The sequence below is a fragment of the Watersipora subatra genome, chromosome 1 (genome assembly GCF_963576615.1).
Source record: "Watersipora subatra chromosome 1, tzWatSuba1.1, whole genome shotgun sequence".
Classification (NCBI taxonomy): domain Eukaryota; kingdom Metazoa; phylum Bryozoa; class Gymnolaemata; order Cheilostomatida; family Watersiporidae; genus Watersipora; species Watersipora subatra.
Window position 1 is genome coordinate 31,880,778 of NC_088708.1, and position 27,814 is coordinate 31,908,591.

Below are 27,814 nucleotides of genomic sequence, written 5' to 3' on the forward strand. Positions count from 1 at the left end.
CTTATCTTTAATGGAATTAATATTAGCTTTAGTATTGGTACTGCTGAGTATACGCCAATATTGTCATACTACCGTTTTTTAAATGCTTACGTCCTTTTTTGTGCTATAATCTTTGTTCAGAATTTAGCCTTCTTAATATAGCATTGAGACAATTCATTAATTTTTTGACCGGAATCCTGAAGTATTAACACAAATAGATCAGATTAATGGTTTTTTTTAGAATAGGGCTTGGGTCCTGCATCAAGATATACATTTGATATACAAGTACATATATATATAGACATCGACATACAAGTCGTAAAATGTGCGCTGTTGAACTGAGATATTAAAGAAGACGAGAAATCGGGAAGATAGTCAAAATTTTGGAGGTTTTGGTTTCAATAGAGAGAATGTGCACTTTACACTAACCTTTTAGCTGATGTTTTGTCCACTATGAGTAATTCTCAGCATCCAAAGCACTTAGTGGCATCTTTGTTGAGAATACTAACAACCTGGTTTACAAAATCGAACACTTTTGGTAGAATAGCCCAATGTGGTGTGTATTTTTAGTGTATTCATTTTCACCATCTCAACCATTTCTACTACTAAGCACGCAGAGCTCTCTTCAAGAGGGTGTTCTCAGAGGCTGTGAGAACGCTGTCATTTTTGAAGGAGTGAGTTTCACAACTATTACCTCGTTTTAATAACACAGATAGTTCAGCCTTGTGTGATGAGCCTTCACCCATAAACAAAACTAATTTCTCATGTGAAACAGTTCTGTATCAGTTTAGATATCATTGCCAAATAAGCTCGCCTTTGGTAATTCTACTTTAGGCAATTTTTTATTCAGTTGAAGATCATTGTTGTGTACAGCAATAAAACCAGCTTTGATGGCACAACGGTGATTTGCATCAGCATTTTGGTTTCCATCAACTTTTTTTTAAATAAAATTTATGGTAGATAGAATTGGTACCCTAGGACACTTATGTATTCGCGTCATCTAACTTTTGCATTTTCACGGTGTCATCCTCTCGCGAAAATTTCATGAGCGAAACTAAACTATCATAACAAACGAGCGAAAACGCGAAATTAAGTAGCTTTGTTCATTGATATCCACAATAAAATCTTCATATTAAAAATGCAGGCAATTTTCGTCTGTGGTTGGGCTCATTGGGAAGTTTCTGGTAAACTCATTATAGCTAATACACCGACTGAGCAGCATGGCAAAGCAAATTAAGATGATATCAGTTTAGTCACCGAATTTGTAACTGATGAGGATGAAAGTCTGGTAGGTGAAGTCATAAAATTGAATAATGATTATTGTAGTGATGAATTTTATTACCAACAAAAAAAAATATCAACCCTCACCAGGTCCAACCACATTATACAGTTTTGGTTGTGAACAGACACATTAAAGACAGTGCTGCTACTTTAATTATCTGTATAATCACAAAAATCTAAATATTGATTGGCTATACTGTCATCAACAACTAATTACCTGTTTTATGACTCGCGCGCGGTAGTTAATGAACTCACAGAAAAAATGTTCGTTTTTAGATTAGAAATTCTCAAACAAAAGTTTGAAATTGCTTCGTTATTTTAGGCTGATTTTATAGAGAAATCTCCGGACAGCACAGTCAATTTCATAAAACTCTTAAAGACCGTGGGTTATGTGGTCAACTAATAATAAAATCAGGTTACCACGCTGAGAAAGTCCAAAAATGCGTTTATGGCAGTGGCCCCTAGAAAACGCATAAATGCGTTTATAGCAGCGAAAGGTTTATACAGTTTTGGTTGTGATGTTGGTTGTTACCTATCTATTTTCTTCTTCTTGGGATTCGAGTGTGAAAGTCACGGCAGGAGGGACCTAAACGACATTGATAGTCCAAGAAACAAATGGCAGCAAGTGATCAAATTGAATTATCGATCTCACCCACACATTTCAACCTGCGGTTTACAAATATGAACTAGTCCCAATTTGAATTTTTTTTCTTATTAGCAAACTGGATTTGAGGAATGTAATCTGTTTTTTCACTGCATTTATTTTCACATCACTATATTTTCGCACTCATCAGAACTGCGAAATTAAGTTGCAGCGAAATTTTACTCTGTGTGCTACTCACGAAACGAAATACTAGCGAAATAAAAGTGTATCAGACTGTCGCCTTTTTATTGAGTCTGTTGTGATTAATAGAGTTAAATTCACTTTTATTTTTCTTCAGTTGTCGCTTGAAACTGGGCGACCATGCGTGGATCACATTTCTCAAGTGGCCAAAGTGCTAATAAATTCTTCGATTTGAGGAGGAAGCGAGAGGGTCATTATCGGCACTCAAACTTGCTTTGTTTTATAGTGCACCAGCAAGATGCATCAAAGCTGCTTTTGTTTATAGTATTTCTTTCAGAAGGCAAGTTGTTGAACCATACTGATAGACTAACACATGGTCTGTGTCACCGTTCAGTGTGCCCTTCTGAATCTGTTTCTTCTGTGGATTATACTCTGATAAAAAACCACTCATTTTTTATTTGCCTAACTCCAATGGTCTGAAGCTGGCGACAAGATAACGGAACACTTGCTCCGTCAGCAGGCTGCCATGGGTTTGAGCCATTGTATCAAACATCTGTTGATTATTTGTCTGGTCTATTTATCCAACTAGGTTCCCAAATATTTTAATAATCACTGGAAGAATGTTGCTATTTTGGAATGGCCATTCAAGAGGCACTCTTCATTAGGTACGATTACTCCAGTAGAGAAGTTGTACCTATACCGTCAAACCTCTATTTGAATGCCATGGCACTCTATTTTTCAATCCTTTTATAGCGGCGGTTAAATAAATGTGCCGTTCAAATAAAGGCTGGCGTAGTATTTTCCAAATAGCTTGTCAGTAGTTTGGGAAAATAAATTTAGCAGTTTCACGGGCGGAGCAAGTGTCATCTACATTTTGCCCTCTTCCTCGGGTAGAGCGACATTACCTCTTTTGGATGCAATACATCTGTTAACTTACCTCCAACTTGTCAAAGATCTCTTAATAAATATGCATTTGGAAGCAGAGAAATATCTCTACCAGTTGATATCTATTGCTTGCAATTAACCTGCGATGATATTATGGCCTGCGTACTGCTTTGCAATTTGTTGGAGATTTTAATTTTTATATTATTTTAAATTTGAAAACATACTTTTATTTTGTATCTATACTTACCAATGTTGCATAAAAGCTCATTTCACTCATTGAAATGTTTGCTACAGTTTGCAGCCAAAACTGACTTTTTATGTGCAATAGAAGAGGGGTTACGAGCGTCGATCTATTGTAAGATCAGATTACCGCAATGATGCTATCAAATAATGTGCTATAAATCTGCAAATTTATAAGTTACGTAACAATAATCTATCAAATGCCACAAATGTATATTCAAGAACAAACCATACATATAATACATGCAGAAACAAAAATTAACATTTTTGAAACAAAAGTGTTTGCATCGCTGGCTCGGCTAGTTGCGTTCTGATTGTTGCTTTCGATGGAATGATCATCTTCTGGTTGTCCAATACCTTCCACAATGTCTACTAACCTCAACTCTTCTTTTGCACTGCTGAACTTGTCGATACTAGCATCCAAAAAGTTTTTTTATCACAATAAAACTTTTACGCATTGCATTTTGCACAAATCATCATACTTTTAGCCGCAGGCGCATTTAGCACTACCTAAAACTGGTCATTCATATACCAATGTAAATGTAAACCAGTTTTCACATACCTCAAAGTATCAAGACCACGTTAAACAAGGAACTAATATTGGTCTGATGCAGTTATTAATTATTTCTGATTATTTCTATTAATGATGTTGCTTTCAAAGTTTTAATTAAAAAGCTATAAGCCTGGAAGTTGAACAGCAAAAGAATTTAGCGCTATTGATGTAACCCAGTCATTATTAGTAATATTTGTGTATACTTTTCTACTGATCACTTGCTATTATGGGTTCGTAAAGATCAAACAGTGTCAAAGTGGTGGTCAAATGGAGGTGACGTTCAATTAAAGGGTAGCGCTCTATTTTTCAACCCTTCTCCTATTGTGGCGGTCAAATAAAGGTTGCGTTCAATTATAGAGGTTTTACGGTGTGTGATCTTATTCTACCGCATATCATTTTATTTTAGATACAAAGACAATATGAGTGTTAATCTATCATTTATTGACCTGAACGAACGAGACCAGGTAAGACCATTATTATAACAGTTCCTTCATTAACCCATTCAGGACTAATTAGTTATTGGTTGACTGCTCCCCCAGCCTAATTAATTTTTCAGTAGCCTTACAATTAAAATAGAGCTACACAAAATTGAGTATAACTAGAGTTCTTTTTAAAATAATCTTGATTTGTTTTTTGCAGCTTAACAAAGACATTCCAGGCTACAATTTGATATAAATTTTTGTGCACCTTTACAAATTCTACTAACCACAATTTCTAATACTTCCGTGAACTTTTTTTGGTCAAAATTATTTCTTTTGTTTTATAGCAGCTCACAAGCCGTTTTTTGGTACTGACATTGTTGGACCTATGTTAGATTGATAGCAAACTTTATCAGCAGCAAATAAAAAAAAGATTTCTCAATTCCAAGCAATAGAACAGGTGTTACTAGCTTTTAACCAACACTACGTCACTGACAGTTTCATCAATTATATAATCAAACAATTTGTTAATTTATATTGAAATGCATTGAAGAGGTTATTATGAATATATTATGCATAAAATAAGATACTCAAGTTACCAGCTAACAGACAATCACCAGCAAAAAAATAGGTGTAAAAATACAGTAAAATATATTGTGAAAAATACAGTAAAAATGAATATGCATGAAAACGAAACAATATATACATGTATAATATGGGTGTGTTCATAAAAAAAATGATGACACAGTGAGAGTTATTTGATGCCAACTACACATGCATATTTGCTCCCATTATAAGTTAGTTGATGCAGTATTCATCAGATATTGGTGTTGAAGCCCTAGGCTCATCATCAATGGCATCATCACTCATAAGCCCTTGACTGTCTTCACCTACATGTAGCAAATATGATCGGTAGTAAGCAGCCTATTTGCTTTCAAACTTCTCGTACAGCCTAGAAAAAATTGTGCTTTTGTAGCTTTTCAGGGTAAATACCTGATAAAAAATTGAAAATAAGTAGTCTACTGCAGCTAACCATTGGTAATACAAATTGCAAATATTTTTTGATACTGTAGACATAAACACAGAAAGTCATGAAGATGATTACTGTGGTAAGTGTCCCCTATCAACCAATATTAGAGCCTAGTGGTTGGGGCTAGTTTATAGTAGATGTTGAGGCTGAGAACTATATGCTTGACTAACTGTGGGTTGAACAATTGGATATAAATGAAATAAGAAATTTCTATTATCTTGTAGTTCTTCAAGGAAATCATAAAACTATTATTTATTATGGGGTAATAGAGCGATGAGTTCATGCTGCAAAAAGATCTAAATTTTATTGGATTGAAAATGTTTTAATCATGTGTATCATGAAAAAATCCATATCTTACACTGTTAGAATAAAGTTTGTTAGAAATTCACACAAAAAATGTCGGTTTTTTTTTGGTAAAATTCTATAAATAGCCACATAAAACTTACCTTCTTCCATCAGAAAATTCTCATTTTCTTGAACATTACTTTTGTTGCTATTTTCTTCCCCTGAGCTGATTACTACATCTAATTCACTTAGAAATTTTGCCATCGTTCGGATAAACCTTTTCCAAAATGGCGATCAACAAAATTTCAAAACAGTTGATATCTATCACGTAATTTGTTAGTTAAAACTCTTGTCCAATCACATATTTGGTATCAAAATGATGCCCAGACTCTTAAACTTCGTTTGCTGAATGAATAAAACCGATGTACCTAAACAGCTAAGCAATAGAGCAAATCAAAGTTTAACCCGGAGACTCCGGGAACGGGCCCTGGAGAGCACAACTTTTCCCGTAGTAACCGGGAACAGTCCTGAATGGGTTAATATACATTAGTATTCACTGACCTTGAAGTCAAGGTCAGCTAAGACCACTATAATTACATGTTTTTTTCTGATTGTATCATTCAGTGACCTGAATGCTGATGGCAAGATCACCTTGATTGCGGGTTTTCCATTTCAAGTCAACCTTACTTTATGGTTTTATCTGTGCGCCATGATTTATAAGGTTCAACTGTTAGAAATCTTATGCGCTCTGCCTATGAAATTGAACAACTTGTCCGGCGTTTTAGGCCAAGGAGCTGAGGTGCCATTTAAAATCGAAAGGTGCAGATATATGTGAGGATGGGCCCGAGGACTTTGTAGCAGATCTGAAGCAGCTCATTAAAAACTGCACCATTTTATGGAAAAGTACTGAGGCATCAGAAGCAGGTACAATTTAGTGTAGACTTTCGTACTGCTGCCATCATTGGTGAATATTCCTTCCATTGTGATACTGGCAGAGGCTGCTTGACATAAACTTATTTAAGAGTATCTCTGCTATTTTTGTGTTCTTTCACTCACTGTGACTTTTAACCAATCCATGACATTTCTCGTGCTTCACATAAATTCCTAGCCACAGAATTCATCTTTGCAGGTGACATTCAGTTCCGACATTCATCTTTAATATTTACCTGTGACGTTCACCTGTGACATTCACTTGTGACGTCGTTCACCTGTGACATTCAATTGTGACGTCGTTTTCTTGTGACATTTACTTGTGATGTTCACCTTTGTTTGGGTGAATCTGTATGAACATCTTGCGATTGTAATTCTATTGTAATTTTGTAGAAATTGAAGCGGTGATGAACAGCCTGATATCACTTGTCATTCTCGTACCAGACTGTGATGAGATGGTCAGCTTGTTCTGTCAGGCTGTTGCTGCCACAGACAAGAAGAGCCAGTGGGATGAAGTTCGACTCAGGGTGTGAGTTAGTCCCCTATGTTGGCTAGGGCCTATACCCAGCTACATTCATGCGGTCTTTCCTGCAGCACAAACTAGCATTATCTTGAGTTTTCTGAGAGTCTTATCGTGGACAAAATAATTTCTCCCTTTGCAAGTGCTTCAAGGGAAGTAACAATAACAATGATAATAATAAGGAACAAAGAGTCATGTTGAGATCAGTTAACTGTCGTAGAGTTTTGGTTAGTGAAAATTTATTGGTTCCCCTCTTACTATCTACAAAATAAGTAATGTGGAAGCTATAGGTCAAGGTCAGAAAATGATTGAAATTTTCAAAGCAGTTTTTAGCATGAGGTCAAACAATAAGTCAACTTTACCGCTGCGATAACTTTGGCTGAACTTTCACACACTATCCTCAGCTTCATCTCTGTAACAGCAACACATTGTAGAGGCATATTAGTGTGTTCCTGTTGAGCTTGGTTTACAAATAATTTGTAACATGGCGCAATAGACATACAAGCTATGCATGTCTATTGTATTGCTTGAAGCGATGCATGACGGTCTCTCATCATTGGCCATTCATGTCTAATATGGCGGTTGTGAAGCGTACAAGCATTGCTTTTTAACTCTTGAAGATATCGCAGCGCCACCCTTTGTGTCCTAAGATTCTTGTGAACAGCGTGCACAACGTTACGAAGTTAGTACTTTTTCATGCATGTTTGCTTTCTGTGTTTTTCTTGGACATCCTTCATGCACTGCACATATTTGCACTCACTGCTTACCGGCCTCTGAAAAGCGAGAATTTTTTAATGCTGTTTCTCGATGATCTATATTATATGAATGCTGGGCATTGCATTTACAATAGAACTCCTGTCGGTATGGTGCAACATCTTTTCCAACTGAATATAATATTAGTAAATTATCTCTCTTTTAGCTTTCTATAGAATATAATATTAGCGAATTGTCTTGCATGTAACTTCTTATAGCAAATTTTCTTGCCAAAATTGCCTTGATGACTCCTAATAACGATTATTGTAATGTCGTGTCCCTTGTAGCGCCTAAAATTATAGGTCAGGATTAATGGGTTTCCCTAGTCTTTCCTAGCATAAGTACTTATCCATAGATATAGTAAACCCATAGATAAATCCATAGATATAGTAAAGGTTTATTATATCTATGTATTTATCTATAGTTTTCTTCCTAAGAGCTCCCAGAGCTTAAGAATTCATTGTTATCTATTACTACCTTGTGGCTCATACTACTGTGTACTGCTGTACATTGCCTCTATTTCAGTTTCTAGTCATCTACAACATTGTCAACCATTCTTTCTGTTGGACTTTGTAGACTTCTAAGTTTATTTAATGGTTTCGGTGACAAGTCAGTCCACAGACTTCCTGTCTACAGCGCAATGGTAAAGTTTGCCGGCCACATCAATCTCATGAGCTGGATTCCAGCTGACATTAAGCAGGTGGCTCACATTTAATTCACTTCTATTTTGTCATCACAAACAGAGCCCTTTGAAATTGAGGTTTAGTTGCAAGCAATGCTGCGGCATCAAGCTTGGATAAAGATAGCAAAATTGATAAAATTAGATTTGAAGAATTATTCAACCCTTCGCTTGGACACAGCCTCTTTTGTTTTAATGGCGAGTGGTTCAGTCTGATATTTTTGTTATGTCTTCAAGTATGTCCTGCCAAGCATGTCCAACAAAACATTACACCTCACGGTTTATAAATCTTAAGAAACCACCAAAGTCCCCCTTCTAGCACACATTATTTCGCAAGTGGTATGACAAGGAACCAATTGACAAACTTGACATTCCCTATCTCATCCTGCTTGCTTACACAGTCTTTTGAAAAGGATTTAACGGAAATTTAACAACAGTGTTGTTTTCGCCAGTATAAATTTATTTCAAACTTTCACACTAAAGCATTTTCGTATTGTTTTTTTAATTTTTGCATTTGTGTATGGAAAAAACCTTTTCTGATACATTTAACGCTGGTTATGTTCAAAGGTGAGAGAATTCTCAGAGCTTTGGGGCCTGTCCAAGGTGAAGTCACAAGAGCTTCTGCGAGGCTTGCATGATGCATACGTAGAGTCTGGGCAGAGGTGAGTTTGTATGGTGCATACATAGGGTGTGGGCAGAGGTGAGTTTGTATAGTGCATACATAGGGTGTGGGCAGAGTTGAGTTTGTATGGTGCATACATAGGGTGTGGGCAGAGGTGAGTTTGTATGGTGCATTTGTAGGGTGTGGGCAGAGTTGAGTTTGTATGGTACATACATAGGGTGTGGGCAGATGTGAGTTTGTATGGTACATACGTACATAGGGTGTGGGCAGAGTTGAGTTTGTATGGTGCATACATAGAGTGTGGGCAGAGGTGAGTTTGTAGGGTGTATACATATGTTGTGGGCAGAGTTGAGTTTGTATGGCGCATGCATTGGATGTGGGCAGAGTTGAGTTTGTATGGTGCATACATAGGGTGTGAGCAGATGTTATTTTCACTATGGTTAGTGAAAATAACGAGGTTAGTTTCCATGATGCACAGCGCTTCAGAGTTGTGCCCTCTCCGAATCATAGAAACGGCGTCTTCGCACTGAAATCACTGCGCACTGATCAGTGCGAAGCCAGTGCAAATTCGCAGCAAGGAAACAGCAATTGCGCAGTGGCTGCGCATAGCTCTCATGCCGTGGAGACGGATTCTTCGAGGGCCATGAACTAATACAAATGTTATCCCGCTAATCTTGTTTTTTTTTTCTATTCTTCCGATCTTCTTTCCCCTAAATTTAATTATGGCCTGCACCCATGGAGATGATGAGGTGATTACTTTCCTAGACTTTGTTATTGATGCCAACACTTTTCGAAAAATAGGTGGCAATTCCTAAGTTAACGTTTAAATAATATATTGCTTAAAAATACTTATTAAAAATATATCACGTTGTAAAAATTGTGTTAAGGTTTGTAAAACCTTGTAAATGTGTATTGTAAATAAAAGTATAATGATGACAGAAGCATAAAAAGAGCGTTTCTGGCGTTCGGTATCCATGAACGATTCAATTTCTCCATTAGGCGATTCGATTTATGCAATTTCTCTTCTGTGGCTAATTTGCTGAAAACCACTGCGCAGCATGGAAACGGACAATCCCCTCGACTTCGGAAGGGGCTGCATGGCAGTACTGCGCACCATGGAAACATAGCGTTTGTGTGATGCATGAAGTCAAGCCCAGTCAAGCATGAAGTCATTTAGAGTCACTCAAGTACCTTAGTGTGATGCAAATATGGTTTGATGAAGATGACTCTGGCACAGCTCATCTTGCACCATCGTCTCATTCTAGAGAAAATGCAAGCAAGGTTATGATTGAGCTGCTCAGCTCCTACACAGAAAATACAGCTTCGCAAGCAGTTGATGACGCTGTGCAGTGCATTGTGTCTTCTATCGCCGATCCACAGACCTTCCTTCTCGACCATCTCCTCACTCTGAAGCCTGTCAAGCTGCTGGAAGGACTCCAAATATATGAGGTTGGTTGGTCATACTTGGGTAAATATAACTAGCATGATCAAGCATGGTCATGCTAGTTATATTCATTGTGTATTTATCTATTATATATGTTGGTCTAGTAATCCAGGAATGAAAAATGAACTCCCTACTGGATATGAACTCATGAAATTTGTAAACACATGCACCTAACCACAAGGCTTAAGCCCTGCTTACCATTTCCATTAAATTTTGCAAGTCGGCGTACTGCGTACAACAAAATAACGAAAATGCTTGTGTGCTATTCGCCAAACTCTCTCCCACAACGCCTGAAAGAGATACGACGCTCGTTATCTCAGTTCAGCGTTTTTACTATAGCTTATAATGTTATTCGTTATAAGTTATAGTAAAAACGAGGCCGAAAACAGATATACCTACATGTAAGTGATAAAATTTTAGCCTCTGACAAAGTTGTAAATTGGTTTAGTAAAATACATACTAAAACTTAGCTTTGAGTATGTGTTTAGTAAGCTAAACTCCTTCAAGTTAAATTCAACGTTTATGTTATACGTCTGTCTCGAAGGTAAGAACTCCCAATTGTACATACTGCACGAAGTGAAGTACATTGTAGTGTTACATTTTCTTGGAGATTACAACCACTAAATACACTAAAGTTACTGTAGGTAACTATAGTTACTAAGGTTAACCTATTGTTTTGTTACTAATCTTTAATATGTACAGTACTTATATAAAATTTTGATGATTTTTGCCAGTGAGTGCTTGCATTAGATAATTACTATGGATTTTCATACCGCTCTGTGCGACATTTTCGCTTTACGATGCCAACACTGAAACAATTTAAAAACATATAATGTAAAACCTCTAATTGAACGTCGTGGCGCTCCATTTTTCAACCTTTGCTCTATAGTGGCGATCAATTGAAGGCGGCGGTCAAATAGAGGCTGGCGGTCTATTTTTCAACTGGCTCGTCAGAATTTGTGGAAGATAAATTTAGCCCTATCCTAGGTGAAGTGAATGTCGCCTATATTTTGCCTACTTTTTCCGGTGGATCTATATTAAGCACTTTGAATGCAATAAATTTGCTAACTTACCACCAACTTGTTAAACATCTCTGAATAAATGTGCATCAAGAAATCGAGAAATATCTCTACTCAATATCTCTTCATTTAGCACTAATGCAACGCGTAAAAGTTTTGCTTACAATAAACGTAAACTTTGGTTCAAAACTTGCGAACCGCTTTTTATACGCATGTCCTTCGAAGTATTACGACCATGTTAAACAAAAACCACTATTAGCCTAAGACAGTAATTATTTCCATAGCGTTGCTTTGAAAGTTCATCTACCATCGTAAATTTAAGCAGTTTTTTTACATGTGTAGGCTACTTCGAAAAAGAAAGATCGTATTAGACAGAGAGCTACCGCTAGCCTGAGACTGTTATTGGTTATTGCTATGGTGTTGCTTTTAAAGTTTTAACAAAAATCAAAAAGTTTCAAAATTGGACAACGAGAAAATGAATTGTTATTGATTTATACGATTCATTATTATTATGATTTTGTGGACATTTTTTTATTGATCAGTTGATATTATGGGTTCGTGAAGATCAAATAATGTCAAATGGAGGTGGTGTTCAATTGGAGAGTGGCGGTCTATTTTTCAACTCTTCTCTCAGGTTGGCGGCCAATTAGAGGTGGCGTTCAAATAGAGGTGGCAATCAATTAGAGGTTTTACAGTAATTGTATCCCATATAATTTTTCAAAGCAAAACAGATTGTATTAGCCATTACTTGTTAATTATTTCACATTTACATTTAAACACCTTTACAGTAGTTTAATTTTTTCTTTTAATTTTTTCAACATAAAACACTTTTCTCAAGATATGAAGTTTGAAAGTTAGAATGGTAACTGTTGTTATATGTTAAATAAAAATTAATTCTCTATGCAAAGATTTTTTTTATTACTCGGATAACGCGGGCATTCACCTAGTACATGGATGTAACCTGAGTGGGGTATATATATCACACTCAGGTGTTTCAAACTATCCATTCAAATTAATTAGCATATTAAAAACTCTCACTTTCTAACTAATCATACTGAAAACCATTGTTTTAGCGTGAATAAAATATGAATACATTACTACCGCATAAAGTTTGTAAAATTTTCACACCTTTAAGCGTGAAGGTGTTGTATTTGCGTAATTTTCAGTGGTGCCACAGCTGATAGAGTCTGTGTCATACAATGCCATTTCACTACCACTTTCAAAAATCTGAACGAGATGAATTTGATTGTCCAAGTTAATGTTTTAGGTCTAAATGTGCCATTGTTTGTTTCACATCTGCCACACTGAAGCATATTTGTTTATGTTGAACAGTTGCTGATGGTCTTTGTAACTGGAAGGCTTTCTGACTACCTGTCATTCTCAGAGAAAAACAAGGACTACATAGAAAAATTAGGTAGGACTTTGATTAGGCTTATAGAGACTAGATGTTCAATTTCGAGCTCAAGTCATAATTTATTTTTAGTGCCTCATGTTCATGGTAAGGCTGTTTTAAAGTTGAACAAAGGGCTGAAGTTGTATCAGTCGCATTCACTGATCATGCATTCCGCTGTTTTCATTAACATTTTTACTACACATTTGTGAATAATTCTCTACTTGCAATATATTGTTGGACGAGGTTACGCATTCAAAGCTATTTTCAACAATTGTATCTTATGTTCAGTCGCAAAAAGCATTCCGAAATACAACAAAGTCCTGATTTTTATGTCGATGTCTTGAGAGGCAATCAGTGTGTTTCAATGTAGCCATAGCCTATATATAAGTGGTATAACGTAATAACAGTTAAAAAATCAAATGTCATTGGTTTGTAATGATTGGGTGACATGCTTATGTTAGAGAGAGAAAAAAGAGGAAGAGAGAGAGAAATTGCAGAAGAATGGTGTATGTGCACATTTTTAGCATTTGGTAGATGACAGAATGTTGTGTGAAAACTATGTAGTGGTGGGAGAATTGGAGTAGATCTATAGCAGTAGTTGTGGTTAAAGCACTAGTAATGTTGATGGTTGGGTTATACATGTATGTATGACTGTCATAAGTCTATTAAGGTTTCAAAGTTACCTGCACTTGAAGGGATGCCAATCGTCTATTCTTTACTTATTAGTAGTAAGTAGTATTCTTCTAGCTGTTGCAATAATAAGGGGATGTGGATAAGACATGAGCAAAAGGTCCTAGAAGCCTTGTCGATAGTGGATTTGCATGTCGCCATTGCATATCATTGAAAGACAGCCTGAAATATTCATCTATGACTAAACTCTTAAAGTGAGTTGTTATTTAATTGAGGGTTTGGTAAATGCTGAAGGTGTTGTGAGGTTCATGAGCAGGTTTCTTCCATACGATAAGTTGATTACTTTGCCGATCACTTGAGAGTTTAAACTGGATTGTTTGGGATAATTCCGAGTTTGTGTGTCCCCGAGCAATAATATTTTGTTCCTGCTTACCTGAAAGGTAAGTTTTTTGGAAGCATCAAATCAATATGTTATTTATCTATATCAGTTACTATGAGTTCATATACAGGCAGATTGCTCTGGAAATGGCACCTAACTGTTCATCTTTATTTTATGAGTGCTGCTATTATTGCTGAAGAAGTGGAGAAGTATCAAATATAAATTCATGAAAATGTTTTGGGTGGGTGAGAGCTTCGTGAAACAAGTTGTCAAATAGTAGGTAATGGAACTGAAGGAATGTGATGGTATTGGCTGTGTGATTTATCTGTGATGCGATATTATGGATTAGAGTGCTGGATGCATATTTGCAGGCATTGTTACTATTGTAGTATAGAAAAAAACTGCGCTTTTTCAGGTCTTGATGATGCGCAAAATGTTCAGAAAATGAAGCTTCTAACATTTTTGCACTTGGCGGAAGGACGTAGCAGCATAGACTTTCAGACGATACAGAAGGAAATTGAAATACCAGCAGAAGAAGTGGAGCAGTTCATTATAGATGGTTAGTGACATGTCTTATGGCCGAGTCTTATGTGTCTCGCAATTAGCTAACCATCAGCTTAGAATGTTATGGTCACCTTCCATCCAGGACTTTTTAATTGCAGGTGTGCCAATAATTTTGCCTGTCAAATGTACAGGTTTCTGTCGGTGGTATTATCATCACGGTGGAATATGACTTTCAGTTTTGTCTGTTGTTACCGTATTCAATACAATTCAGTTCTTGGTCAAGGATTTGTGAGTTACAGTGCACCCTCAGAATACAATTTTGATCCATTTCAGGGTTGGCATCGTATGGTGAAAAAATCGTATGTAGGGGTATAGAAACCATAGTAATTATATAATGCAAACATCCCCTGGTAGAAATCGCCAAAATTTTATATACGTGCAGTACATATTAAAAATTCGTAACAAAGTAGTATGTTAACCTTAACAGTTATAGTTACCTACAGTAACTTTATTGTATTTATTGGTTATGATCTGCAATAAAATGTAACATTAGAATGTACTGTAGGGAGTTCTCACCTTCAAGACAGACGTACGTAATAACATTAACTTTGAATTCACCTCAAATAAGTATAGCTTACTAAAAATACGCATAAAGCTAAATTTAGTAAGTATTGTTAACTATTTAACTGAATTGCAACTTTTTATCACTAAAATTTTATCACAGTACTTTCTGTCTTTGCTTTCACTATAACTTTTAGCGGACCGGTTTGAAACCCTTTTCAACCAATTCGGCAAGAAAGCCCGAACGGTATGGGTACGAGTACTAGCTGTATGGGTATGAGAACTAGCCGTATGGTTATACAATACATCCTGTATATGCATACTGTTTATACCGTTCTCCTACATGTATATTGTGGCTTTTCGGTGTTTGAATGAAGCTAAGCAGTGTGTCATACGTTCTTGTTTTTACAAAAACATTCCAAGACTAGTGGGATTATATAATATGGATTCCAAGACTAGTGGGAGCGGCAGAAAAAACATGGGAAAAATTATAGAAATCTGGAACAAACATCCAAGTCAAATATTTAAAGACTTCAACAAAGCCCTCTAGTAGTGACTGTCAAAAAAGAGACAGTTCTAAGTGACGCAAAAAAAAGCCACAAGGGGAGTTGGTCTGATAATTGAAGATAGAAATATCTAGAAGTATAACACCAAAAAATAGATAAGTTATTTACTTTGATGTTCATGCTATTTTCATGAAGTGGATTTTTGTTAGCAGGTTGAAAGAAGTTGTCTGACCGCTCATCTTCTGTTTGAAGAGATCGCAACTCCAACTTTGCTACTTGTTTTAAAGAGAGAATATTACCGTAGTACACACGAGAATTGCAGAACACAAAGGAACCGGTCATCGTGTTCCTTTCAGGCATTGTGAAAACATTTTCAATGAACGGCATTTTGGCGTCTTTGTTATTTTAACCTACATTATAATCACACCAACTGCCAAGTTTGAATTCGGGTGAAAATTTTGGTGAGTTTGTATGGTTAAAAAAGATTTCTATGGTGAGGTGAAAAAAATCATGTTCCACATTTGTAAGGTGGAAAAATTGTATATCATTGTAATCGTATCCTGAGGGTGCACTGTACTAGCGAAGCTATGCAAGATCGACCAACTTTATCAAACCACTATCTCCTGGCATATGGTTAGCTTTTAGGTAATTGTCATGTTTTGAATTTGTGAAACTGTCGACTTGCAGCGGTGAAGACGAAAACTGTGACGGCTAAGTTGGATCAAATGAACCGAAAGGTACTCATCTCATCCTCGACACACCGAACCTTTGAAAAACAGAACTGGCTTGAACTGGGCAATCAGCTGGAACTATGGAGAAGCAATCTGGAAAAGACAAGTGACAGCTTCCGTCTCATTATGCAGCAAGCTGCTCAGCAATGATGAAGGTTCTCCAATGCTTTAACCAACTGTCATTTATTATCAGTAAATAAATACAGTCCAAATAAATTTGTACAGCTAATTTACTAATGGTTGATAGTAAAATTTACAAGTCCACAATTCTTCCTTTTAATGTTCGGGGACAAGGCAGGGCTACTGCCATGGAGGAGTGAGAGGTTCAGGGTTGTGCATATAGGACATGACCACTGATGATATTGACAACCTGTAATAAATCATAGTGACACTTATAAGGTGGTAACAGATGAGGCTCTCCATTTGCTGAGCAAATGTTGTAAGAATAATAAGGTAGAGAAGCTGTATACTATCCATACTATATTGTAGACGCTTCTGCTTCAACAATATAGTATGGATAGTAATGCAGCTTGTATGGTAAATACCCATAGAGACACAAGTGATGCAAAAAAGAAAGACAAAAGTGTAGAGGTTGGCCTGATAGTTAGAGATAAAAATATTGAGAAGTATAACACCAAAAAGTAGATACATTATGTTTATAAAATGTTGGTCAAACTGTCCTCTGTATAACCTAGTGCTGGGACGATATCAAAAATTCGTTTCGATATGATGGCGTAGTGAACCGATATATCGAAATATCGGTTATGTTATTTGGAGTTGTCTTGTCTGCTAGAAAAAGTTGACATGGGAGGACAACTCCCTAAAGAATCTTTGTACTAGTATAATTCTTTGAAGAATCGGGTATCAAATAGAGTGGAATATCCTTCGTTTTTCGTGACGTCACTCTATCGCTGTCCGCCATCTTTATGGAGAACCTTTATCGTTAAAAACACGAAGCTTCTGCAATTAGTTATTGCAAACAATGCTTTTGTTTGCAAATGTTTTATTTTAGTATCAAAACAACATCGAAAAATACTATTAATCATGTAAACATCAACGATACTTACACAGTCAGATGGTACAGACCATATTATAGTCATCAAATTATTAATAACAATCAATCTTGCCACAATCAATACTCATAGAAGATCTATTCTTCAGACCTGAACTCTTGTATATAGTATCAATCAATTTATTTTTGTAAAAGTTATCCTGCATTACTTACTTGAAGTCATCATCTCATATAAATTTTCTTTTAATTTTTACGATAATAATCTCAAACTAAACATGAATTGTTCATTACTATTTTGCATTCAGGATACTTTCACAGTTTCCATTTTATTTGCTTGCAAATAGAAGCTTTTTGTTATTTTGTTATCAGCAAAATTAAATATTACAACTAACATACTATTAATCAAGAGAATGACGATAGTTTTCTACAAAGATGGCGGCTTCTTCGTAGACGAGCGCATTGCAAACAGGGCGATGACGTCAAAAAACCGATGGATCTATATTATCGTCGATATCGTCAAATATCGACGATATCCGATATTTCGATATGGGCAGAACGCACTCGGTACGGTCGATACCAGAAAGTGATATCGACGATATACCGAAATATCGTAATATCGTCCCAGCACTGGTATAAGCGAAGGGTTACACCTTGAATTATGCCGGTTTTAACATTTATGCGAAATGGCCATAAGAAACCTCTATGCTGATTATTACTTAATTCGTTTAGTTTTTCAAATATAACTCAATTTTACATAGTTGTATATAATACATTTTAATTTTATTTATATAATTGTTTCAAATGCTTATACTTATAGGTATTTGAAGGGAATTAAACAAATTACAGTGTATCCTTCTATGAATATTTGCTCCAGCATATGTCAAGGTTTGCATGTGCAAACAGCACAAATAGCGCTGATAGTAAACATGCCATAAATTGGGATTTACTCACATAAAACTGCTAAAGATTTGTTTGGCATCATCTGAAGTTTTGTTGTTGGCGAATCCGATAAGAGCGCAATAGATTGCACACCAGGAGCACCATTTCATCTACAGAATATTTGCAGTGTGTGATAATTAAAATTAGCAGTGCTGATGAGGCAAGTTTGAAATAGTGTGATAGTTGTTGAATAGTTGTAAAAAAAACTATCTCATCCAGAGGGGTTGGGTAAGAAAATCAAAGTTCACAGGTAAAGAATAATTTAAACAAAATCATCTTTTTATGCAAGAAGGGTGGTAATACTCGGCTTCACAATTGTAACCTCTGAAGTTCCTGGCTTGACCAACAGGAAGTGATGGAAGCCACCAAGCATGGCGGCTTGACCATCACTGGAACTGCTGGTTCACACCAAGCATCTACTTTGATTGGCACTAGAAATTTCACTTTGTTTGAAATGCAATGTTTAATAAGTGCTATAAGTTGAACTATAAGTTGTGTGCTCTTAGCAAATAGTGTAAACTATATGAGAAGACAACGCGTCAATACGACTCCTCAAACAGGTAACATGAACATGTTAACAAAATTATGGGCAAACAATACAAGCCAACCTTCATCATGAGGCCGCACATGCTGAGAACCATGCCTAACAGGTTCATATAGTCTGAGACGGGATCATCTAAAGGATTTGTTGGGATGGGCTTGAACCTACCAAATAAAATGTAGTTGTATAACATCAGTTACTTCATAGTGGCTGGCATACTACATAACTAGTTATCTATTAGTGATTGTTCTACAAATACTTCCTTTATAAACACCTATTAAACAGCGCATTTGAAAGCATGGGATGCCACGACATTGTTATTGGGTGACTGAATCAGGAATACCTGTGAAAAGCATCCATGATGTTTCTATCATTAATAAGCTGTCAATTGATACAATATATTACTCCTTAATGAGATAATAAATCTACCACATCAATGTTTCTAGCCATCACCCATAGATATAGTAAACCCTACTATATCTATGCCATCACTATATCTATGCCATCACCTTAGGGCACTAACCATTAATAGTAAACTTTGCACAAGAGCAACCTTGGATTACAAATTCTTCATAATTTTTGGTCCCATATATTCAGGTTCCTAACATTTTTTGCTATTTCTGGTGTGTTGGCTACTCCGTAGAATTACTTTTTGAGAGATAGCTTCTATTTTTTTCATAAGTATGAACTACCTTTCCCATATAATTAATTAGAAAATCAGTTTAAATACATTTGATGAACCTGACATGTACATTTTATGTATCTTTATCTGATTCATATACGGTATATTTCTCAGATTGTCATCTGTCTTTCGGTATGTCCAGCTATAGTTATTAAAATTTTGCATTCTGCTTGATTTGAACTCACGAAGATTGCAACCCAATTCTTTAACCACGAGACTACAAAAGCTCTTACAATTCATAGCTCTTAATACATAATGTATACACCCTTTTCCGTTTGCACGCCCAAAATGACGTATTAATTGAAACTCTATGAACTCTTTTAGCTCTATGAAACGCAATGCTTTTTGGTGTTTTCGTGAACTTCTGTTTCCGGTTTTTCGTAGAGTTCAATTGCTAAATCGTGGTCAAAGACAATTCTTTTCACGCGGACAATTGTATGATCTACATTCTCATCAATATATATGTATATATATATATATATAACATATGCATATATATATGTATATATAACATATGTACATATATATATAACTCTACCAGGATATTTTTGCTACTCGTCACCTAAAGAGTGCAGTTGCGCAAGGCAGATGTGTAGTGACTTATGGCTCTGTACTTTTTCATCTTACCCATATTATAATTTTACTCCACAGAAATTCTATTTTCGGTATAGAATTCTTTTTTGCTAGATATTTGAGATTTGTAGACTTTGAGATTTATATATATATATATACAGTCATATCTCAACATGCCAGCTTAATGCTTTTTAGACTGAGCTTGTATGTCAACTTACTTGCATCTTAAGGCACTATTTCCTATATAAGATAATCAAGTAGGGGAGAGTGGGGCACATTGCAACACGGGGCACGTTGAAACACTCCTCAAATTTCTTGCTTGTTTACATCCTTTTAAAGTCTTATCTCACTAATTAAAGAGCTTTCTAGTTTCTAGCTCATCTTATGAGATATCCTATTACATGAAATAAAAAGAACAGCAATTTAGGTGAGCAATTTAGATTTTGTAAAATTTAATGGTAATATTTTGCCCTTTTTATTTTTATACCGATATCAAAATTTAGAAAATTGCATATCTGTTTTGTACATCATCCCATGTTAACAAAATTCAGTGGAGGCAGCTATAGACATGTTCTCTTCACAATGCACTCAGCAACTTCATGATGTTACATCATCCTGAGTTGAGATGTACATTTTGGTTACTCAGTGTCAAGTGGGGCACGTTGAAACGCAAAGGGTATGGGGCAAGTTGCAACACGTTTTAATGATAAGAATAGAGGGGGGCAAGTTGCAACATGTCGCAATTTACCCCTCTATTCTTATAGAGGGAACAGCTCGAGTAGCATTGAAACTGTTGTTTGATACAAACCTTGATGAAGTAGCTAAAAAATTTATCCTCGCGATGAACCCCTAAATTTCTGGACAATATTGATACCATGACTGCAAATGCTAACATATAGCAAGAAAAGTTTCATCTTTATATTAACACTAGCTGTACTACCCAGCATTGCCCGGGTAATAAAAAAAAGCCTTTGGACAAAAAATTGATTTGTATTTAACATATTTCAACATTTGCCATTCTAACTTTCAAACTACATATCATGAGAACAGTATTTTGTGTAGTTGAAATAAATTGAGAGAGAAAATACAAACAACTGTAAAGGTTTTCAAACTTTGTCAAACAACTGCAACTTTCAAACTTCATATCATGAAGAAAATGTTTTTTGTAGGGCAGATAAATTTAAAAAAAAATAAAACAGATATAAAAGGGTTTAAATGTAAATGTAAAATAATTAGCAAGTAATCGCTAAATTAAGTCTGTTTTGCTATGATTACAATAAAAGATGATTCGGTAATGATACAATTATCAATTGTAATTAATTAACACGACCTGAGAAAACAAAATAAAAATCCTGAATATGTCGAATTAGTAATAATATTTCTTGCATAAATAAAAGTGTGCGTGTATAAAAAATACTACTGTTCCACCAGAAGCTATCCATCAAAACTTTGAATACGACGATACTGGTACCTCTCGATACTGGTACAAATGTAAAAATGAAATATCATACTCTCTTTGTCTGACTGAACAGAAAGAGAATGTCGAGGCTCTTCTCCCGGAAATAATAAAATTGTCCGTGAGAAAAGAATCGGCTTTGACTGCGATTTTTAACAATTGAACCAAAATTAGAAGTTCAAGAAAACACGAAAAAGCATTGTGTTTCACAGAGTAATATAATTCATAATACGAATAATAACAATAATCGAATAATACGTCATTTAGCGTGTGCATACGCGATACAATATATGATGTGTTTGGTCAACACGCCTTGTATAGCTCAGTGGTAGAGCGCTTGAATTTAAAACTTGTGGTTGCGATCTCCGCAAGTTCAAATCCATCAGAACGCGAAATTGTAAATGCAAAGATTTTAATAGCAATAGATGGACATACACAAACACACAGAAACAGATAAACTTTGATAGATATATTAATGTACTGTATATAGGTTTTGTTTTACTGTGGAAGTTTGTTTGTTGTGATTGTTATACACAGTGTTTTGAAGTTCATAGCAAATTCTTTTCAAGTTTTTCTTGCTCAGATAATTGGTACAAATTTGAATTATTTGGCTAAAAATAAATTCAAGAAAACACAATTGTAAAACAAAAAAATTATTATGCAAATGAAAGACGTTTCAACGTGTCCCACAGAGTGTTTCAACTGTGGGGCACATTGAAATAATGCGTAATTGGTTTGTCAACGTGCCCCCTACCGGGGCACGTTGACACACCAATTATGCAATTAGTACTTTTGGGATATTTTCCAAAGTATACATCCAGCAGAATTGACATTCGGCATACAAATAGAAAACATACTTCTGCATCCTTTGTGATTATCTACATTATATTCCAATATTTTCAGAAAACGTTATACCCACAAATGCATTTTTGTCGCAACGTGCCCCACCCTCCCCTACAAATAAATCCCTTAGCATACCATGATAAAAGACACCTAAGCAGTATATTAAAGTGGGAACAATGTGTTTTTAATTATGGTAATGAGGTACATGCATTCAAAAAGTAACAAATACCTATCCTTTTTATTTGTTATGATATGCAATTAAATGTTAAATCGTATGTACACTACTTAATGTAGTTTTTACCTTGAGTAGTGAGCAAAGAGTTGAGAAAGAGTCGAGAGCAATGCGTTCGGTACACTAAACTTTTGTGACCCTACGTAATAGAAACTTTGAATTTAACTTTAAAGAATTTAGCTTACTAAACACACATTTGAAGCTAAGTTTTAATCTTTCACTAAATTTACTACAATTTGACATCTTATTTTTAATATCTGTTTCTGGTCAGCTGGGTTTTGCCTCGCATAGACTATAACTTTTAGCCAACTTTTTCTTTAATTTTCAAATGGACTCGGAGAGAAAGACCAGGTGACGCTGTTTTCACAAGTGGCCTCTCGCATACTTGGCCATATAGCAGTCATATAGTGACCATCGACAACCGGGTCGTATCTCAAAGATTACTCGTATCTCAAGGAAGAAACTTGCGCGAAAGTCAGCTCATATCTCAGTTTTCTCATATGTTGGGGCACTTGTATGTAGAGGTATGACTGTGCTAGCTGAATGCTCAGGTAATAAAAAGGTAATAAATACGTAAAGAGATGATAAAAAAGTCTTTGCACAGAATATTTATGTTTACTTAACATATACAGCATTTACCATTCTAGCTTTCAAACTTCACATTAAGAGAAAAGTGTTTTGTGCACTTCAAATGAATTGAGAAAAAATGAAACAACTGTAAAGGTGTTTAAATGTAAAATAATTAGCAAGTAATGGCCAGATGGTCGTTTAGCTACAATAATTACTATGAAAATGATTTAATACCAATGATATACAGCCCCCCCCCCCCCACTGTGGGGCTGTATATCATTGTTAATACTAATACAATTAATATGAACTGAGAAAACGAAATAAAAATCATATGTTGAACTAATAATAACAATGAGTACGTAAAGTGTGTATATAAAAAAGATTACTTTTGCAGCAGCTTGTTGTATTCAAAGTTTTGATGGACGATATTGGAACCTCTCAATACTGGTACAAACGCATAGCAGTGAAGCACAAGAGGCTAATTTGTCTGACCAAACGAAGAGAGAATGTAGAGGCCATTCCTACTCAAAATAACACAATTTAAAACTGGCCACGTTAAATGTTTTTAGCTTTTACAGAATAACATTAGTAAGAACAGGAAATTGAAGGCACCGCATAACGACAAATTTGAAATTGAGACCGTACATTTGAAAATTTAAAAAAATTAATAATGGAGTTTGGAATGGCTTTTAAAAAAATTTCAAAAGAAGAACAAATACAAAAAGTAATACTAATTCATAATAAATCGCAACATGATAAATAAGATGGTGGAGAAGGATAAGAACCGCTTAGCCTAGTGGTTTGGCTCGGCTGGTAGCAGACCTGCGATTGGTGAGTTCAACTCCAGTGCCATACAGTTTTTCATTGCTATATTTTTATGGCTATGACGGAAAACAACGGACAAACATGCGTAAATGATGGGACATCACATGTTGCACTTCATAGCTCAAGAACTACTATTTTGAAAGCAGTAAATTTTATATTATCTGAAAGCCAAGAAAATACTGCATCAATTAATTCAAAGAATTTTATAATGAGAGTAAATACGCATGTGTAGTTGGCATCAAATAACTCTAAATGTAAAATTATTATTTATGGATACGCCCATATATCTAATTAACTCATGCATTGGTCAAATGTTTTCCTGGTGACGTAGAAAGATATACAGGAATATATAAGCAAGTAGGTGAGTAAGAATGTTACAATTAAAACACAAGTATGAAATATTGAGAGAGAAAAACCTGAGATAAAAATTAATCAAACTCTTTTGTTAGTAGTCCTAGAAAAAGTGGTTATCCGCTAGGTTAATGGTCATCTAGTAATGTCCAGATAGAACGCATACCACACAAGATTTGCACATTCATGGACACCAGATGCCAAGCTACTGGAAATGGAAGCATAGGAATGGCTATGGATGATAAATACAAATACAGAACAGGGTTACCTTCTAACTTTGTCTGGCCTTCTTGGGTCTGTCTGAGAATTCATGCTGAGTGATCAATCGGCTATCTACAGCACACCAAATGTCCAACGCTAATCTTTTCATATCAGCTCTTCATGCTATCGCATCAATTGATGAAAAAGGAAACTAATTATATTGAACACTAAATGTCTTTCTAATCAAGTTTTCATTTTCATTCATAATAACAAAATAAATCATGCCTCTTCCAAGTTTTCAGACGATGAGGAACAAAGAGGCGCATTCTCCTTTACCTATCATGCTAGTGTAGGTGAGTGCAGTCAAGCTAGAATTATATTATCAGTACTGGTGGGCTGGATAGGTGGAGTCGCAAGATGGAGAACTCATTGTAACCTAACATTTATATGGTAGCAGCTGTAGTTTGGGTTTGGTATAAATTTATTGTTTGTTGCCAGGCTGTTTTCATGCCCAAATCAATTTATGGCATGCCGTATTCTGGATAACCTCTCGATATAGCATGAGTATATTTGCCATAACCTCCCGATATAGCATGGGTATATTTGCCATAACCTCCCAATATAGCATGGGTATATTTGTCATAACCTCCCGATATAGCATGGGTATATTTGCCATAACTTCCTGATATAGCATGGGTATATTTGCCATAACCTCCCGATATAGCATGGGTATATTTGCCATAACCTCCCGATATAGCATGGGTATATTTGCCATAACCTCCCGATATAGTATGGGTATATTTGCCATAACCTCCCGATATAGCGTGGGTATATTTGCCATAACCTCCCGATATAGCGTGGGTATATTTGCCATTACCTCCCGATATAGCATGGGTATATTTGCCATAACCTCCTGATATAGCATGGGTATATTTGCCATAACCTCCCGATATAGCATGGGTATATTTGCCATAACCTCCCGATATAGCATGGGTATATTTGCCATAACCTCCCGATATAGTATGGGTATATTTGCCATAACCTCCCGATATAGCGTGGGTATATTTGCCATTACCTCCTGATATAGCATGGGTATATTTGCCATAACCTCCTGATATAGCATGGGTATATTTGCCATAACCTCCCGATATAGCACGGGTATATTTGCCATAACCTCCCAATATAGCATGAGTATATTTGCCATAACCTCCCAATATAGCATGGGTATATTTGCCATTACCTCCCGATATAGCATGGGTATATTTGCCATAACCTCCTGATATAGCATGGGTATATTTGCCATAACCTCCCGATACAGCATGGGTATACTTGCCATAACCTCCCGATATAGCATGGGTATATTTGCCATTACCTCCCGATATAGCATGGGTATATTTGCCATAACCTCCTGATATAGCATGGGTATATTTGCCATAACCTCCTGATATAGCATGGGTATACTTGCCATAACCTCCTGATATAGCATGGGTATATTTGCCATAACCTCCCGATATAGCATGGGTATATTTGCCAGAACCTCCCGATATAGTATGGGTATATTTGCCAAGTTTAACAAAGTGCAAAGTGAAACAGGAAACCTATTTTAGAATGTCCTCAAAATGCTACTAAGACCATGAAGGAACATTTAAAATCTTGAAGTTGTCTAAGAAAGACAACAAGGTTAATCTGTCAAAACTCCAGCAATCTGCATAAGTCTGAAAAGCATTGTTATAAGCCAGGAATTTGTTTATACAATTGCGCCAGTTTATATTGGCTATATGGATTTTGAAAACATCTGCCTGAGCATATATTAATAAAAGTGTTGAGCTTTATAGCTTCTCAAACTATACTCCAATCTCAAAAGATAATCTTATAAAAATGTGCTGAGACATTCACTGGGTTTCCACGCTTCAAATGGATTCGGAGTTGACCTCTGCCAACAAATTTGCCCCCTACCGTTTCAATGATTCGGCATTGCACTTTATCGATTTTGCCAAGACTAGTGATGTACTCTTCAAAATAGAACTTGTTAAAGTGCACTGGCTCTGGGTAACGGTCATTTTTTAATTCACGCTTCGTACGTTTGTTGCACTAACTCAGCCAGGATACTTGATAAAATTTTTCTTTATTATTAATAATATTAATCTATATATATATAAATCTCAGTATCTGTCCGTCTGTGATTCGGTCTGTGATTAATTCTGTTCGGCTATATTGATTAGTATCTAACAATGAAGAAATCCTTTCACAGAAGATTCGATCTCGGCACTTCCCTTTCACCAGGTGATAAGCTAACTAATTGAGCTACGCGAGATGCATTAAATTCATTGGGTGATATGAGCGGTTATCTAGGTTAAAATACGCATAGCAACTCTGCATTGCGTTACGGCGCAATGTCACCAAAGCTTGCTCTCATGGCTCTTATTAGTATGTATAGCAATACGGATACTAGCTTGCTCAAATTAGCCAATAGCAATGTGCCAGGCTAATGGGAGGCAACTACATTACCTGCCACGGTTTATATGCTGTTTTTTAATACCGTGCAATGCCAGGCATTCCCCTAATATCCCTCTACATTACAAAACAGCAACAGAAATTACTACTTGGTACACAGTTATTACTTCAAAGGTTGCATGAACGGCAATTGCTTTTAATAAAAAACCTTTTTTCTATGCTAGATGAGTTAAGCATAAGAAGAGGCTGGCGCCAGTGCAGTGAGAATCTGTACAATTGGTAAGTTTAGTTATTTAATGAATAATTTAATAGAATGAATAAAGAAGTAATTGTCTCATCATTGTCGTATGAGCAACCTATCATTGACAATAGTAGTTAGAATATACTGGTGTGGTAGTGTGATGAAATGCGCAGAACTTGTTTACCTCCACTGGAGAAAGCTTAACTGGATATTATCGATTCGAATCCATCGGCAGTAAATGTTTCTGCGACGTTGAATAGCAGTTTCACTCCAAATGTTTTCGCTTTCACAGAAAGTTTCGCACAAATTCTGCAAAGTGAAACGGCGTCAAATCCGTTTGGACTTTACCATTTTTATGATTCCGGAGTGGAAGAAATTCCGAATCTATTTGAAGCATGGAAACTCAGTAAATATTTTGTAATGTTTCGCTATTGAAAACGTTATTTTTTCCAAATTCTTCAAATTTGTATGCGAAAGACTGGTCTAACAACAAAGTTTTCTGCATCTCAAAAGATTTTCCAGCAGCTTAATAGTTTTCTTTGACCATTTTGTCTTAAAATTTGTTTGCATTACTATAATTATCTTCATGCCAAAAGTATAAACGAAAAAGTTTCATGCTAGTGGAAGATGGCCTCAATAGTTTTGTCATTTTCATGGCCCCACTTTTCTGGTTCCATGTTAGTGTCAATATAGTGAAACACACAGTAAATTAATGACCAATCTACATCTACCATGAATTAATGGCATTCTAGACTTTGTTGAATGAT

The 27,814-nt window shown here is 35.8% G+C and overlaps 3 protein-coding genes across 4 annotated transcripts in view; 1 reads left to right on the forward strand and 2 right to left on the reverse strand.

The window, feature by feature from the left end:
- LOC137388661 (eukaryotic translation initiation factor 3 subunit M-like) lies at nt 1-16,364 on the forward strand. 2 transcript variants are annotated; one of them, XM_068075210.1, is made up of 10 exons: nt 1-37; nt 4,129-4,186; nt 6,242-6,380; nt 6,780-6,915; nt 8,236-8,359; nt 8,906-9,000; nt 10,226-10,409; nt 12,756-12,837; nt 14,241-14,384; nt 16,084-16,364. In XM_068075210.1, exons 2-10 carry the CDS (start codon nt 4,142-4,144, stop codon nt 16,275-16,277), a joined length of 1,143 nt encoding a protein of 380 aa, XP_067931311.1. In that variant the 5' UTR covers nt 1-37; nt 4,129-4,141; the 3' UTR covers nt 16,278-16,364. The 2 variants fall into 2 exon arrangements, with proteins under 2 accessions (XP_067931311.1, XP_067931256.1); XM_068075155.1 differs by lacking the exon at nt 1-37 and adding an exon at nt 586-653.
- LOC137388820 (PAT complex subunit Asterix-like) overlaps nt 16,292-27,814 on the reverse strand; it is a 12,903-nt gene continuing 1,380 nt past the window's right edge. The window contains exons 2-5 of the mRNA XM_068075312.1: nt 24,420-24,484; nt 18,687-18,783; nt 18,091-18,188; nt 16,292-16,497 (exon numbers count right to left, since the gene is read on the reverse strand). Of these exons, the coding sequence (XP_067931413.1) occupies nt 16,428-16,497; nt 18,091-18,188; nt 18,687-18,783; nt 24,420-24,463 (309 nt within the window). The 5' untranslated portion in view covers nt 24,464-24,484 and the 3' untranslated portion in view covers nt 16,292-16,427. The remainder of the gene's footprint in view (nt 16,498-18,090; nt 18,189-18,686; nt 18,784-24,419; nt 24,485-27,814) is intronic.
- Nucleotides 24,874-27,814, reverse strand: part of LOC137386637 (prisilkin-39-like) — a 3,217-nt gene continuing 276 nt past the window's right edge. The window contains exon 2 of the mRNA XM_068072849.1: nt 24,874-25,950. Within this exon, the coding sequence (XP_067928950.1) occupies nt 24,874-25,950 (1,077 nt within the window). The remainder of the gene's footprint in view (nt 25,951-27,814) is intronic.

Bases quoted from the DNA above. Each gene is read 5' to 3' on its own strand.
- LOC137388661 (XM_068075210.1), top strand. From the start codon at position 4,142: ATGAGTGTTAATCTATCATTTATTGACCTGAACGAACGAGACCAG. The intron at 6,916-8,235 runs GTGAGTTAGTCC...TGGACTTTGTAG, and splicing joins GATGAAGTTCGACTCAGGGT to ACTTCTAAGTTTATTTAATG. The intron at 10,410-12,755 runs GTTGGTTGGTCA...TATGTTGAACAG, and splicing joins AAGGACTCCAAATATATGAG to TTGCTGATGGTCTTTGTAAC.